This window comes from Carica papaya, chromosome 1 (genome assembly GCF_054855325.1).
Source record: "Carica papaya isolate Zhongbai chromosome 1, ASM5485532v1, whole genome shotgun sequence".
NCBI classification, from domain to species: Eukaryota; Viridiplantae; Streptophyta; class Magnoliopsida; order Brassicales; family Caricaceae; genus Carica; species Carica papaya.
Window position 1 is genome coordinate 1,400,185 of NC_142309.1, and position 15,979 is coordinate 1,416,163.

Sequence of the window (15,979 nt, forward strand, 5' to 3'; positions counted from 1 at the left end):
ATTTGTCAGCAACCACAAGTATTTCTCGTAGTTAAAAGTTGTAAATTTCTACATAAATTCTACAAAAGTTTTGAATTTGTTTCAAATATAATCTAAATAATTGGAAGTTTGATTTGTTATATAGGATCGAATATGCAAGAAAGTAGTAACTGTTACACAGATAAAAATAAGGCTTATAATATTGTTTTAGTTGGCAGCATGATATGTTACTTTTGTGATTATCGAAGAAGTTGTAATCTGAACCAGGAATATTTTTCCATATAATCCATCACTGCCCACCACCATCTAATTCAATATGAGTGAAAGGAACATACAGGTGCCAAAGATGATCAAAATAGAAAAAGGAAACCAAAGAAAAATAAGATTACAAGTGCAGAACTTTTTAAGGTTTTCAATCTATGGCAGCAACAATGTCAGCCATCATACCACATGAGAGAAAGAGAAATGAGAGAGAGAGAGAGAGAGAGAGAGAGAGAGAGATGCACCACAGATTCTGTACAGTTACATAAAAGATTATTTCTGAAAACTAAAACAAGGCATTTACCTACTGCAACTGTTTATCAAAACTAAGCAAAAATCATGGGGTAATAACCATTAGAATACAGGACAAAGCGAATCCGGTCATAGTGTTGGGACTCAAGCCACTAGATTCAGACTAACCCGAGAGGCACTGTGAATATTCACCATGCGCAAGACAGAAGTACCATCAATCTTGTTTATCTATTTCTCACCTGATTGTTTGATAGAAAGGAGAATGTAACAGCCCAAAGGAAGGAATGGTTAACAAACAATCAGAATCAAGGGTAACCTGTGACTCCAGGGAAGAGTTCTGATATCTTGTTGAAGACATCCATAACCTGAAACAAAAAGATGACAATAATAAGGAACTAAAGACAACTAGGGCAGAAGCAAACAATGCTAGCTTTCCTTCCTTTTATATTGAAGACCAAAAGTAGCAACTTCAGTGATTTGATTTTGTTACTTAAGAGTTCATTTGTTCAGATCGTGAGCCAAACTCAGCAGCATAAACATGATTCTAAATCAAGCAGGAACAAACTCGATATTGATTAAAGAAGTTAGGTGTGTGAGACAAGAAAAGAGTTGAGTAAAGTGACAGAACTCTAATAAAGATGCAAAGATAAGCTGTAGTCATTTCAATCAGTTGGAATACTACTGCAAGCATCCATGTCAAACAATCCTGAGAACACATTAAACTCATGCTAAGTGCTAAGCATACGGAAGGAAGCTATTTTGTTGAGAAATTAGAAAGAAAACAAATCATGGCACAACAGGAATTAATTATATACAAGAAACTGAATTTGAACATGTTAATGTACATATAATCTCCAGTACATAAAACATAATTAGAATTAACAACTCTGTTAATACCTCCTTGTCATTTTGATACTTAGCAATACTCAATGGGTTCTGCGAACACTGCAAAAGCAACAAAAAAATATTAGAGAATTAATATTGACCATTAACGAAGTAGTTTAGGCAGAACATACATCCATGATGGCTGCTTGAATCTTAGGGTTTTGAAATGCCATGGCAACTTCAGGATTGGCCATAATTTTGGAGATAACTTCTTCAGGTGTAAGCCCAATCTGATCTGGATAAGAAAAAAGATTGTCGAATCATCTTAACAATTGAATCGAGAGAATTCCAATTGGAGTATATTAGATATAAGAGAAAATTAAAACCACCAACCTCATGATATCGAATAAACCTGAAAATTGAAAAAGAAGGATCTACCTTTCTCTTAAACAGAGAAGCTACTTCCAGGTTAATGGTTCCATATTCTCTCTCTTGTACAGGTTTAGGTACCTTTTCTTTTAGTTGATGACTTTTCAAGAATAAATTGGGTTCATCTGATGAAAGACTGTTTAGAATCATTTATTTTGTGAATTTTGCTCTGGAAAACTTCCATATGTTGATTTTTTTTTTCTTTGAAGTGACAATGCAAATGATAATTTTCACATCCTTTTACATCTTGCATGAGTTATCATAGGATGATTTCTATCCTTATGTCGACACACTTCACAACAAAATGGTGACATCAAGGGAAGAGTTCAGCACCTAATCAAGATCACTCATGTTTAATTGATTTATATGAATTTTCCCAGATTTTTTCAGAGTGATGTTCTCACTTCATGTTATCTTATTAACTGACCACCTATTTATCAAGACAAGCTTCTTATACTGTACCTTTTCCGAACTTTGTTTCCTTTGCCTCAACATACTTTTTGTTTTACTTCTTGCTGTGGTTGTTTAACCATTAGTTACAGTCAGATGTGACAAGTTAGATACCAGACCTCTTAACTCGTATTGTTTTGGCTATTCTCATCCTCAAAAAGGATATGATTGCTATTTCATACTCATATGGGATGTCACATTTTCAGTATACTCCCTTTCATCTAATTGCCTGCCATGATTGCTTTCGTAAAGCGAGATAAAATTGTGACATGTCTAGACTCTTTTGTCTAGGCAGATCAAAATTAGGAATTTGCTTTCACAGAAATTAGGTCCTTGACCTTTTGAATGAGAGAGGAAAATTGGGAGCCAAGCCAATTGATACTCTCATGTAATGTTAAATTGGCCAAAGATGAAGGTGAATTATTAGAGGATCCAAATGGATGTCGGAGAATGGTTCACAAACTGAATTACCTTGTCCTTACTTTTCAATCATTTTGCTCCTATGAAAGCTATGATTCTATTTATGGACTTGCCACACAGCAGTCCGTAGGACGGTGTTGTGAGCATCTTAAGATACCTCAAAGTACACTTGGTCACAATTACTCTATAAGCACCATGAGTATACTTTCTTCTAGCAGTATATAGATTCTTATTGGGCTAATTCTACTATTGACCATAGATACACTAAAGGTTGTTGTATCTTCATGGATGCAACATGGTTTTCTGGAAGAATAAGAAACAAACTGTAGTATAAATATGGTTCACACTTCTCATAAGTTGAATAGACTTAAAGCATTCAACTGACAAGCTTGGTTTTCCACAATATCTATCCATATAATAACAAGGCAGTGAACCACATTGCGTCAAATAGTTCTTCATGGGGACTAAACACAATAAGGATGATTCTCATTTTATATGAGAAAACTTTGGCAGAATGTGATTTGGAAAATTTGCGTAAAATCAGCAGATCAGTTGGACAATAGGTTTTACAAAATCCTTAAGAGAAGCTTGCTTGAAGTTTATTTATAACAAGTTTAGTGCATACAATATTTATGCTCTAGCTTGAAGGAGAGTATTAGAATATAGAGAGCAATTACCTGTAAGTTTCTCATATATATTTCTCCTATATAGTTAGGACTACATGGCTTTTTTATTTAGAGCTTTTTCTTTCTCAGCACAAAAGATCCATTTAAGTACGCATGCAAGTTTTTCTTCCAACACAAGGAAGTAACTGCAGTTTAGTTTCAATAATATATTGTAATCATAAAAGAACCATATGTTATCAGGCAAGAAGCAAGTTATCAATATAAACACTAAAAGTTCATACCTACATTGTGGTGGTGCTTTCTCAAAAAAATCAATGATTTCACAATTATAGACATTAATATGATTTAGATGGCTAGAAGTATCTAAAAAATGGGGTAACATGTCAGAACATTGCTCATGCGTGTTTAGAGAAGTCAAATGACAGCCAAAATGAACAAATCAATCACTTAAGAAATAATGCCAAAGCTGAATAATTTAACAATTAATTAGATACATTGCAATATTAGGATGCCAATCAATCACATAAGCATTTAATATGATTTATATAGCTACGAAAAGTAGATCAAAAAATGTAACATTTCAAAACGTTGTAATACATGTTTTGAGGAGTCAAATGACAACCAAAATGGACAAATCAATCACTTGAGCAAGGATGAACTCTAGAATACCAAAGCTAAAGAGACTAACAATTAATTATATGCATTATAAGATGGGTAAATTACAGAAACCCCCTTGATTTACGGTGTTATATACAAAAACCATTTGCCTTTTTAAACTGAACAGAAAACTCCTCACTTTACAAACTACCACGCTTTACATCATTACCTCTAAACTTAGTTGTTAAACTTAACCATAATGATAAAATAATTCTAATACCCTCATTTAATGATAAAATTACCATAATGATCTTAATAATTTATTTAAATTAAAAAAATTTATATAACTTATCAAATGAATTTAGTAAATGATTTTTACTTAAAAATTATTTATAAATATAAAATAATTTATTTAAATAATAACATATTTGTTATTAGTAACTGATATTTAAAAAAATCATTTAAAAACATGTAAAAGTAACTTCTTTAAATCATAAAAATATTTTTAAATTATTTTTATACCATTTAAAAAACAATTTTTTCCTCCATCTTAAACTGTGGACAAAAATTTCAAATAAATTTTTAAATAAATAGTTCTTAAAGTTTTATTTAAAATTATTTAATAAAATATTTTTAATTAATTGTTATCAATATCAATTATTAATTATTTAATAATTTTTACACATTTTATTATTTAAATAAGTTATTAAAACTAGTATAATAATATTCTTGTTAAATAAAGGGTATTATAGTAATTTTGTCATTGCTGTTAACTTTGACACTGAAGATTAACAATGAGAGTGTAAAGCATATAGTAACTTAGAATATACAGATTTTTATGTTCAGTTTTAAAGAATGAAATGGTTCTGTATATTATACCAAAACTCAAAGGAATTTCTGTAATTTGCTCGTCATATGGAAACATGTCTAAAAAGATTAAAAGAGTACCATGAAGACAACATTTATATGTTTTTGTGCATTTATATTCGGTAAAACTTAAAGAAGCATGAGAATAATCCATCTCGCACTCACCAAATTGCTGCTTGACTTCAGGACTATTAAGGTCAAAACCTTTCAAGGTCTCCATCATATTGTTATTCCATTCACCACTTCCGCTCATATTATTCCTGAAGAGAAAACCGAGTATTAAAAAAGAATTAAGATTCATCATAACAAGCCCATTTCCCAATAACAATAAAATTACCAATAGACATACAGCATACTGGACTCATAAAAAACTAAGAATCTTTTCCATTTAGAAGAAAAAAAAATAAAGGATATGCAACATGAAATGGCATTACACTACAGAAAGGGATATATAAGAATAGTTATCATGTTTTTTTCCGAAAGAAGTGAATTATCAAACAAACCAAGGGGGCGGAACCTATATAAAATAACTTTATAAGTCTGTCAAGGTATTAAGTCTCCTAAATCCTCACGAATGTAAGAGGATCACTCTTAATTGCCATATAAAACTCTAGTTAAGATAACTGTGTCAAAGATCTTATCACACCAAAAAAAATCTTTATAACTTATCAGAGTCCAGTTCCATTAAACAAAAGACATAATATAATACAAATTCAGATGACAGTATTGCCACATTTAACCTATTAGAACACAATTTTATATGATAAGATTAAACTTACCTCCAATAAACCCATGTATAAAATATGAGATTCTAACTTCCAATAAGATCAAATAAACAAAATATGAGAGCACCAAAGAAGAGGGCTTAAGTTTTGGTTCAACGCAGAAATTATTGAAAACACCGGACTTGAATATGCAATGAAACAAGTTCCATCAAATTAACAGGAATTCAGCCACTCTTGGGATCTTCACCCACTATTCATATAAATTCACAGCAAATAGCAATACATATTCACCAGTCTATATGATTTATATGCCTTAATGAATTTAAAAAAAAAAGGTTGAACTCAAAGAAATAGCACAAGCATTTCAGGTTGTATCAGTAAGAAGTTTCGCGTGTATGTAAGTGGAAGAGAGAGAGACAGAAACAGAGACAGAGAGAGAAGTATAGGACAACCATAACAAGAATACCAAGCTACAAGAAAAAATTACATATGAAAAGATGAAAAATGAACTCACAGCATGTCCTGTAGTTGCTGACGGTACTGTGGATTTTGTAGCATCCCTGTAAAAAGTAAGTGACAGAAAAGAAAAAAATATTTATTAAAGATACATATGCTAAACTTAGGCATTTAATAGTTTGTAAGTAGCATTTTAATTTGCATAAAATGGTTTATTTCCAAGTCCTTGACCAGTGTAATCACTAATGTACTATACTGAATTGACCGGTGTAATGTACTGGTTAAATACTTGTATGGCAGGGATAAAATTTTTCTACAAAATCAAATGTTAGTTAATACTGGCTAATATTGGGCATATATTCAGTACCAGGCATACTAGCCAATTCCAGTATTCTCCGTTACTAACAATAATTTTTTAATAATTTTCACTTCAAAAATTTAAGATTTTTAAATTAAAATTAAGTAAAAAAAATTCATTATTTAATTTTAATAGATTTTTAGTTATTTTAGTACAATTTTCTCATATTGTATGCTGTAAATTGTAAGTTTTTGACTTATTTGATGTTCTTGTGACCTAAATATTTAGATGTATATAAGTTATTTTCGAAGTAATATGTTATTTACATTTAATATATAATATCAGTAATAGTTTATATTTTTCTATAAAGTTAATTATTGGTGTTATTATTAGTATTATTATGTACGTATATTGTAAAATACGAAATAGCGATAAATTTGAAACAGTCAGTGAAATTTATGGACTACTAATACGTATCACTCTGAAAACCGAGATGCTGACTGATATGATATTTACTACTTTGTATCCAAGACTTTTTCACAAGAACAAAATAGAATATGGATGTACAAAACAAAATAGAATCTGAATGAATGCATCAAGAACACCCAGGACATAGATATCCCCTTCAATTAAACAAACAAAAGCAAGCACTTAAGTGATAGGAGCAGGAGAACTAAGCAGAAAAAAGCTCGTGTTTCACGGAACAGCTTCCGTAACTAACTTCTAGGATGGTGGTAATCAAAGACATCACAAACTATGAACCAATCATATATTATGAAGACCAGAGCCCCAGATCTACACCTCTAAAGTTCTGTTTATTGGAAGGGCACGTCATGGAAAAGAATGGAAAAAGAGATGCCTCGGTAGGAGGATATTTTATAATTAATTGGAAGGAGAATGGTGAGAATGTTACCTGTTCATCCCCTCTGAAGTAAGGAAGGACAAGTTTATCGATGTAAGAAAAATTAAAAAAGAAACCAAACCTGAAGATCTCATATCTCAATAGTCAACTCAAAATTCTCAATAAATTCCACATAGTATCACAATAATCTCCTCTCAAGCCATGCTTGCAGTAGCCTATATATAGGCGCCATTAATATATATATATATATATATGCACCAACCATACAACCAAAATAATAAAATTTGCATACAAGACAGCATTCTTAATGAAGTAGATTAGAAACTACCAACCTAGAAAAGAAACTAAAAGAAATGCATAATAATTCTTAACCCCATCCACATTTTTCTTTTTCTGAATCACCACGAAATCACTAAATATTTCCTAAATAAGCTACATAGTCCTAGTAATATATAGAAGATAACAAGTAGCTACATATAATCAAAATACTTTAACTATTCCATTTTTTAGACTTCCTTTTCTGTGTTACTTACATTTGAAGGTTGTTGGGTTTCTCATCTCCTCAGGTAAATACCTGCAAATACACATTTCTTTTCACTGTAAGACAGAAGTTTTTCGTAAATATATTAATTCTGAAAAAGTGAAAATTGCTAAAGGGCAAAATCACAGAGCGAACACATGCACTGTGGAAAACAGTTAAAGAAATGGTAAAAAAGAACTTTGACATTGCTGGGAGGATCAGACCCCAGAAATGGGGTAGAAGAAGAAAGAGGGAATGGAGTTAATAGAGAGAATAATTGGAAAGGAAAAGAATACAAATTCAAGTTGGCAACAACAATAAAACAATTTTCCCATTATTATATAAATACTGCAAATCAAATATAATCATATTTTCAGAAATAAGCAAGTCGCTTAATTACAATCAGAGCTATAGTAAAACAAATGTTAAAGCTTTAAGCATACTTAAATTAATGATATAAACATTAACGATCAAAAAGATAAAATCCATAGATTGGAAAAGGAAAGCTAAATTACGGATAAACCATCTTCTGCACTGTAGGATCTTCCATCATTTTCTCCAAAGCATCCACTGTTAAGCCAGGACCTATTTTTGCTGTCCATATATTAATTAAACATGCTTAGGGCCTTGATCATACAAACAAAAAATATTGTCTACATAAAAAAGAATATTTTCAATGGAAAAAAAGAAGAGCTGCACTGCATTAAAAAAGCACCAAGGATGTCCAGCCGTATGAAAGATTTACAAAAAGGAATTACACAAAATATCTGGAAGACGCCCCTAGATCTTCTCCATCAAGGAGATGATGATCTTTTAAAAAAACATAAAAACTGGGCAGACCACAGAAATAACAGTTAATAAGCTGGTACAACAAACCAAGAAATATATATCTCTTAAAGGTATCACTAATACATCTTTGTGTTATTAACAATGTATAAACGATATTCCTCATATTAATAAGAGAATCATCACAGCATTTGAGCTAAATATCAAAACCGGCATGCATATAGAAAGATAAGATATAGTCGTGCAACCATAGAAACGGGCAACAGTGGAGCATCAATTAAATTGTTTTAATTGTTAGTTAGATATGGTTGGTGTGAGAACTTATCATACTTAAACTTTTGCAAGCAATTGAAGTAAGCTACACGTGGAACATGCTGTAAATCATTCAATTAACCTATTTATGACTGGAAATATCATAACAATATATGTCGAGTTATACTTCCTTCCAGTGCCAAGCTACATATCATCAATCCAAGCAGTCATCAATATAAATATTAGTTGAAAAGACAAGCTAGTGTAGCTTAGCCACATGATATGAAGAAAGCACAAGTGACAGTGGTTCGTTTACTTACGGAAAGACTGTGAACCTTCAGAAGAATCTACAGCTTGCTTAGAAGCAGCTCCATTTTGAGAAACCTTCATACAGCATCCAAATAATTAAACCTTGAAATGAATTTTAAACCAAAAGTAACATAAAAGGTCAGAATATCATAATCGTGGCACATCTTCAAGTTCCGGGACTTACTTCTTTGGGAAACTGAGAATTTTTCGATGAACTTATCTCAGGGACATCTTCAAAGCTAGCAAATGGACTTTTTTGTGTGGTCTCTTCAGGGGAAACATCTACAAAAGCTGCAAGTGCGACTTGCATTAGAATTTATTAAGGGAAACACTTTCAAACTAAAAAAATGATAACTAGCATATGAAGTAGCAAAGTAGGCACTACCGCACTAGATGCATGCATAGTATCTCGATTGAGACATGGTCCTGAATAAGCCGATTAGAGCGCATGTCAACCATTAAGCCCCACTACCTTTAGAAAAATTCATATACTAGACTGTTGTGAGGCCGTACAGAGATGATTATGAGTATATTATGGAAGAAAAATAATATAATAGCATCACAATTTGTGATCCAAATTTGCATTCTACCAAAGTCCCTAAATAATACAGCATGCTGCAGAATCAATAAAGCAACAGCAAAGCCAAATTACAGAGGAAATAGACATGGGATCCTCTTCTACTACAGAAGCAAAGGAAGAGGAATGATTCTCCAAAGCTCTCTTATTCCTCTCGTTCCAGGTAACACAAAAAATGGAGAGGAGGATAAAGGAGATGAATTTCCTTTTAGATCTTAATAATAGGTACTAAAATTTCTATGTGTGTAATAAATTGTAGCTGGATTAGGACTTTAAGCAATGTAATCTTACTTTTGAGACGAAAACATGAGTACATAGATTATCATGCGAGCTTTTCACCATCTTGTTTGTGTGATATAATCAAACCTTAAGCATGAAGCTTAAGAAATCTTATGTGTGAAATTTAAGAAATCTATGTGTGATATCTAGGTTTTATCCCAATTCTTAGTAGGCGTAATCCCTAATCTGTCCTAAATCATGGAGGCACGAATTCATTTTCAGAACTGAAATGGCCACATGCAGACAATTACAGAAAGAAGTATCAACTACATTACGAGCATGAATATTTGAGAATCCAACATGCCTTAACCTTTAATTTTTTTTCCTTTTTCCTTGTTTAAATGGAAATGATTTGCATATTTAATTGTAATTTATGGAAGTTAAAACCAGAGACTGCCTTTTACCATATTTCTTCTGCTTGGTCTCAGTTTCTGATTCCTCTTTCGCATCAGTAGTTGGAGCTGCTTCTACTTTTGTCGCAGCTACATCTACAGTAACTGTAGGTTGAGAAGCAGGTGAGGTAGTAGGTCCTGTTGTTGGAGGTTTTGGATATGGAAAAGGTGACCCTGGTGGAAAAGGTACATTACTGAACTGGTTATTCTGTGTATTCATCTGGCTCATCATAGTTTTCATTGCTTGTTGCATTGCATATTTCTGCAAAAATCAAGAAGAAAATAAAGAAAAGGAGGCAAATGGAGATGCAGACCTAAACTACCTCAAACTTCAGGTGCACTGACAATGGAAAAACATCTTTATTTCCAAAAGTTACATGCAGAATCTATCATTTCCAGCAGTTAAATAAAGATGTTTCCAGAAATATCCATCAAGCACGCATCCTGGGGGTTTTTAGATATGACATGCATCCATGACAAAGGAAAATAGTTATGTTGAGCCAAAAAGTTCAGAATAGACACTTAGCCCCAAATGTTTCATCTGCAGATTAAAATTGTAGGGACAAAAAATTCTCAAGCAATAAATTATGAAACTAGAGCAAAAGAAAGTGTGAACAATATGGACAACAAAGTTAGAGTTAAATGCAAAGCAAAATCTAAATGAAACTTCCAATAAGATAAATTAAATTCCGTGACAAGATGAGATATTTGAATGACAACTATTTGTTGGTAGAGAAGAATATCAGGGAGGAAAAGAATTAAAGAAATTTTTAATTTTTTGATAAGGAAAAGGAAAAAAGGAAAAAAAAATGGTTGCTCTCATTTGTCTCTTTTGAGTTATGTACTCCAACTCTTCCGATTTTCAGAGGATTCAGAAGAAGAAGATAATGAATGAGTAACTTTACAATTTTTTCTCCCTTATAAGTCTTCAAAATTACATTGTAAAGGCATAGAGTGAAATGTATTCTTCGCACCCACCCTAGACCAACTTTCCATCCTATCAAACAAGGGAAAGAAACATATTTTCTTGCGTTCCATTTTTTTATTCTTCCTTATCAAAGAAGGAAAGGCACATAGAAAGATTTTCTTTCTGTTCTCACATTTTATTTTCTCTTGCATCTCATCACTTCTCTTTTCCCCTTATCAATCATGGCCTAAAGAACTAGCAAAAACAAAAGCCCTAAACTCCAACACAAATAAAATTAAAAGTAATGTTTACTGGTTTTCAGTTCATTTAATGAAACAGGTAAAAATGGAAATAAACCAAAATCTGGCATTACCCTGCATTCTTCAACAAGGGACAGATATATGGTTGAATTGCCTTCTCTTTTAAGAGAGCAATGAGCATAGGGGATACTGTAAGCAGTCTCTAGATAGCATTAACAGATCTATCTGGCAATCTAACTGACTTGTATTTGCTGAGGAGATAAATAGTTTATTTCAAAAAAAAAAAAATAAGGAGATAAACAGTCATCTTTCCCAACAAGTTTTACCACTCCATATTTACATTTCACTCAAAAAAATCACATCTTTTGGATCTACTATGTATTTAATCCACAAATTAGAACACAATATATGAACTGACTCGACAAAATATGTTCAATAATTCTCCTTCTTATATTTCCTCACAAAAAGGGGGATAGAGTATACTGCAATTTTCACTTAGATAAGCTGTTTTTTAATTTTTTCTTTGGCCTTTGGATGGGATGTTTGCGTAGAGATCATGGGTTGGAACTTATCCTCTCGGAGGCCCATATACATTAACATTGGCTTCTGCTCCTAATTCAAACACATGCACTCTGATAATTTAAGCTACCATGACGAGTATCAGAAACCTGGTTATTCTGTCACTATCAAGATTTTAGGAGCTACAAATAAAATATACAAGGCGCCTAACACAGCCAAAACTTTGGATCGTATGTTTAAATGATCATAAAAACAACGAAAACAGAGAGAGATCCTAATATTTGGATATTCCACACACTATCAATCCAACTGCCTCATCACCAGCAACAATGATAATTTCCAAAAGAAAATTAAAAATTAACAAACACGAGTAGGCATTTATCTGTACCTCATTGAAGAGAAACACTCACCTTTAAGCTTGATGCCGCCTGCCATTTTATCAATTTGTTAAGTTTGTATCAAAAGGAATGACTTCCATAAAGTACAAAAACTATACAAGAAACAACAAGGACAATTTTCATTCTTACCCATGAAAATACAGCTGAGAGCCCAACACCAACTCCAATCCAAAATAGTGGTGACCCTCTACAAAGACAATTAAACACCATTAAACCTCGTAACAAGTACACAGAAGAAACATATTTCCATATGGTATATCAAACCATTTTATAGTACTTTGACCAACCCTAGCTTTTTCATGCAACAAAATCTAATGAAAAGTAAAATGAAGCTCATAAATTTAAGTACACGCTTGATGCGGGTGGTGGCACTGTTAGGTTTGGGTTAACACCAACTGAAGATGTCTGTTGATCAGTTGAAGAAGAAATACTGCCGAAACGATCCCCTCCAGACTTCCCTAACACCACATCAGAGAAGATACAAGTGAAAATTTATGCAGCTGTTTGCAAAAGAAAAAACAAAAACATACCCTAACCATAGCTCTTTTTGCTTGCCAAACTAACAGAAAGATAATTAGGTTCTCAAAGAAAACTGAAAGAAATTAAGACTTTTGGCTTCGTTTGGATCAAATGAGTACTGAAACTAGACTTCATTTGTAAATTGAACTGAACAATGTTTTTTAACATTTGATGGAATTTAATTAGATTGCAAAAACACAAGCATTAACGTAAAATGTGTCAAACTTTTTTTCTCCAACTATTTACCCAATTCCATTAAAATTGTATAAACCTGAAATGTTTATTTGACTAAAACCATATGATTTTTTTTTCCGATAAACCAATTCCATATGCAATTTATTTCAATATAAATTCCATAATTTGGAATTATTCTAAAACATAAAAAGTTGGACGCAAAAAAATGAATTCCACATTCTTTTAATGAAATTCATCCGTTCCAATGACATTTTTTAGATGACAGCTCCCCAAAACCGAAAACACAGGCTCAGATAAAAAGCAACTTAAAGAACATACAACTCCATGAGTAAATGGAACAGAACACTCTGCAACGACTGAGCAATTTCTCAACCTAAGACAAATCCATATATGCATTTCCGCGAAATTAAGCATCAATCTAATACGCCATGTGATTATCTCCTGGTAACTGAAAGAAGAACAAAGCAAATAGAAACATAGACGAAGCATAACCAAATACAGAGCGGGTGCTGCAATTACCAGTGTGGCTAGTCACTGCAGGGCGGGAATAGCGAGAATGAGAAAGCGCAGAGACGGAAATCGTGGAGTTCCGACGGCAAAACCTCGAACTTCTTAGAGCGAAAGGAAGACGAAGTGGGGAATAATTTAGGGTTTTAGGGATTTCTTTAGAACGGTTTTTAATTGGATAATTACTATGATTACAACCATATCCTAATAACAACTTTGGGGAGGAAGAGACCAGCACCCCGTTAAGGTTTTCCATTAGTTTCTCCTTCAATTTGAAGAACACCAGAAAGAAGACCAAGGAAAGAGGCGAAGTTAAAGCAGGTAGATAGTTAAGGTTTTGTGGTGTGCGGAGGAAGTCGATGACGCTCCACCTAGGGGGGGTGGGTTTCAAGGAAGCGAGAGTGAGAGTTTCTTGATTGCTGAAGTGTTAATGCCCGGACTGTGATGGGAAGTCTTGGGTATAAATCAATGTATCAGAAACTTTTGATCAACGGTAGATGATTAATATCGGAGGGCTTGATCCGACGGATCAGAGAAAGCGATTAAAATGAGAAAAGACTTCAAAGCCCACATATGATTGAGACGATAATTAAAAATAATGGAGCTAAATTAAAATATTTAATAAATAAGAATTGATTTTCTAAATATAATTTTAAGATTATTCGAAATAAATAAATTTTACATCTCATAAAATTTTATACAGTTTAAACTATATTATTTAATTTTCTAAAATTATCTAAAAATTTATCTTATAAAATTTTGTACATTAATTTTAAATTTATTAATATGGCATCTATATCAAAACACACATTGATGTTATGTCACAATTTTTAAAATAATAATAATATTATTAAATTAATTTAAATTCAAATAATTCTTTTTTTTATTCACTAGAGAAGACGAACCCAAATACAATAAAGAAAATTTCGAAGAGACATAGTTTATGTAATATTTTGGTATTTTGGTGTCATATTTTGTATTATCACGATAATACATAAATTTTTATATTTATTATAAATATAATTATGATTGAGCAAAAGTTTATAATTAAAGTTGAGCATATTTAAATGGATCAGTTCATACTTAATTGAATCAAATTAAAAATGTATTGACGATGATGGATTCGAATGAAAAAACACACCTTTTCGATTTTAAATTATATTTGATAAAACTGATATTTTTTTAACTAGTTTATCTTGTATCGAAATTGATTATATTTTAAAAAATTACTATTTGAAATTTTAATAAACTAATATTAAAAATTATATTTTATATATATTGTATTTTTGGTACAAACTAGTTCATTTTTTATTGATTATAGCCAAAATTATAAAAAAATATATATTGATTTATTTGTCAAAACCTTAATGATAATAGCCTTAACAATAAGTTATAATTTTAATTAAAAAATAAAGATAAAAAAATAGTATCACGAGTTAACAAATATTCAATAAATATAATCTGTAATGTGTATATTAAATATTTATATCAAAATATACAAAAATTAGTTATAATTCTTTTAGTCATTTTTAACCATAAAGAAACAGAACAACTATATTAATACTAAAAAAACTTGTGGCATAGTTGTGATTATAGGTGTAATTATATAATGTAATATCCAAACTCAAAATTTGGTTCGGGATCAATTTTGGCATTTAAAAAAATAATTAAAAAGTATTTTTAAATTATTTTAATTTAATTTTATTAAATTATTTGATAAAAATTAGTTAGAGACGTAATTGAAAACCATTTTAAAAAAAGTGAAAATTTAAGTTCTGATTGTGTTTTTAAAAGAAAAATTAGAAATAAATGATCAAAAGGCAAAAAGAAAAAATTAGGTCGTATGGAACGGTCCAGTCAGCAACCCTAATGAAGCAGAGTACGTCGTGTGGCAAAGCACACTGACATTGGCGCCACGCCGCATGGCAAAACACGCTGACGTCGGCGCCACGCTGACGATCTGTGTGCCCCGTGATCCGACAACCCAGATTCGATATCGCGTGTGTGAACGACTTATATGCGGGTTGTCTCCTTATGGGTGATCAGACAACGAAATCAATCGTGATAAACGATCCAAATTCGCCCACGCAATTAACCTAAATAGGCAACGATTGAATGCCTTTACTCGCTCCATGTTGATGCAGATGGACGGACCAAATCAACGCGGGGTGAGTATATAAACATCGCATTGCAGAGAAATCTCAACCCTAGCTGTCAGCTCCCACAGGATAAAAAGAACCAGACATCGGAGAAGGAGGCCAACTATCTATCGCCCTCGCACCAGAGCCACCGTCGACTGCCAAAAAAGATAAAATTTTCTCCTACCCGCTTGAAATTCGATTCCGAGCCTCCCTGTGTCCATATCGGAGTAATAAGGACGGCGAGTGAGTCAAAAATTGCGGGCAAAGCCAGCGAAGCTGCTCCGATCGAAACTCAAAATCCTCTATGATGAGCCCCTTTTTATTTTCCATTTCATACAATTTTTTGACAACTGTGTTCACTGTCCTTTTCT

At 32.1% G+C, this 15,979-nt stretch overlaps 1 protein-coding gene across 2 annotated transcripts; it reads right to left on the minus strand.

Annotated features, from left to right (window-relative positions):
• Nucleotides 1-335: 335 nt before the first annotated feature.
• TIC40 (hydroxyproline-rich glycoprotein family protein) lies at nt 336-13,901 on the minus strand. Of its 2 annotated transcripts, none has more exons than XM_022035626.2 (14): nt 13,480-13,901; nt 12,596-12,704; nt 12,376-12,433; nt 12,259-12,276; nt 10,175-10,424; nt 9,099-9,205; nt 8,926-8,989; nt 8,083-8,152; nt 7,581-7,621; nt 5,946-5,991; nt 4,872-4,966; nt 1,509-1,612; nt 1,390-1,437; nt 336-857 (listed from the first exon to the last, which is right to left on the minus strand). In XM_022035626.2, exons 1-14 carry the CDS (start codon nt 13,721-13,723, stop codon nt 798-800), a joined length of 1,314 nt encoding a protein of 437 aa, XP_021891318.2. In that variant the 5' UTR covers nt 13,724-13,901; the 3' UTR covers nt 336-797. The 2 variants fall into 2 exon arrangements, with proteins under 2 accessions (XP_021891318.2, XP_021891317.2); XM_022035625.2 differs by having other exon boundaries at nt 8,083-8,161.
• Between the last annotated feature and the right edge of the window lie 2,078 nt (nt 13,902-15,979).

Bases quoted from the DNA above. Each gene is read 5' to 3' on its own strand.
- TIC40 (XM_022035625.2), bottom strand. From the start codon at position 13,723: ATGGAAAACCTTAACGGGGTGCTGGTCTCTTCCTCCCCAAAGTTGTTA. The intron at 12,434-12,595 runs GTACTTAAATTT...TTGTCTTTGTAG, and splicing joins CCACCACCCGCATCAAGCGT to AGGGTCACCACTATTTTGGA. The intron at 1,613-4,871 runs GTGAGTGCGAGA...TTTCTTATCCAG, and splicing joins TGAAGTCAAGCAGCAATTTG to ATCAGATTGGGCTTACACCT.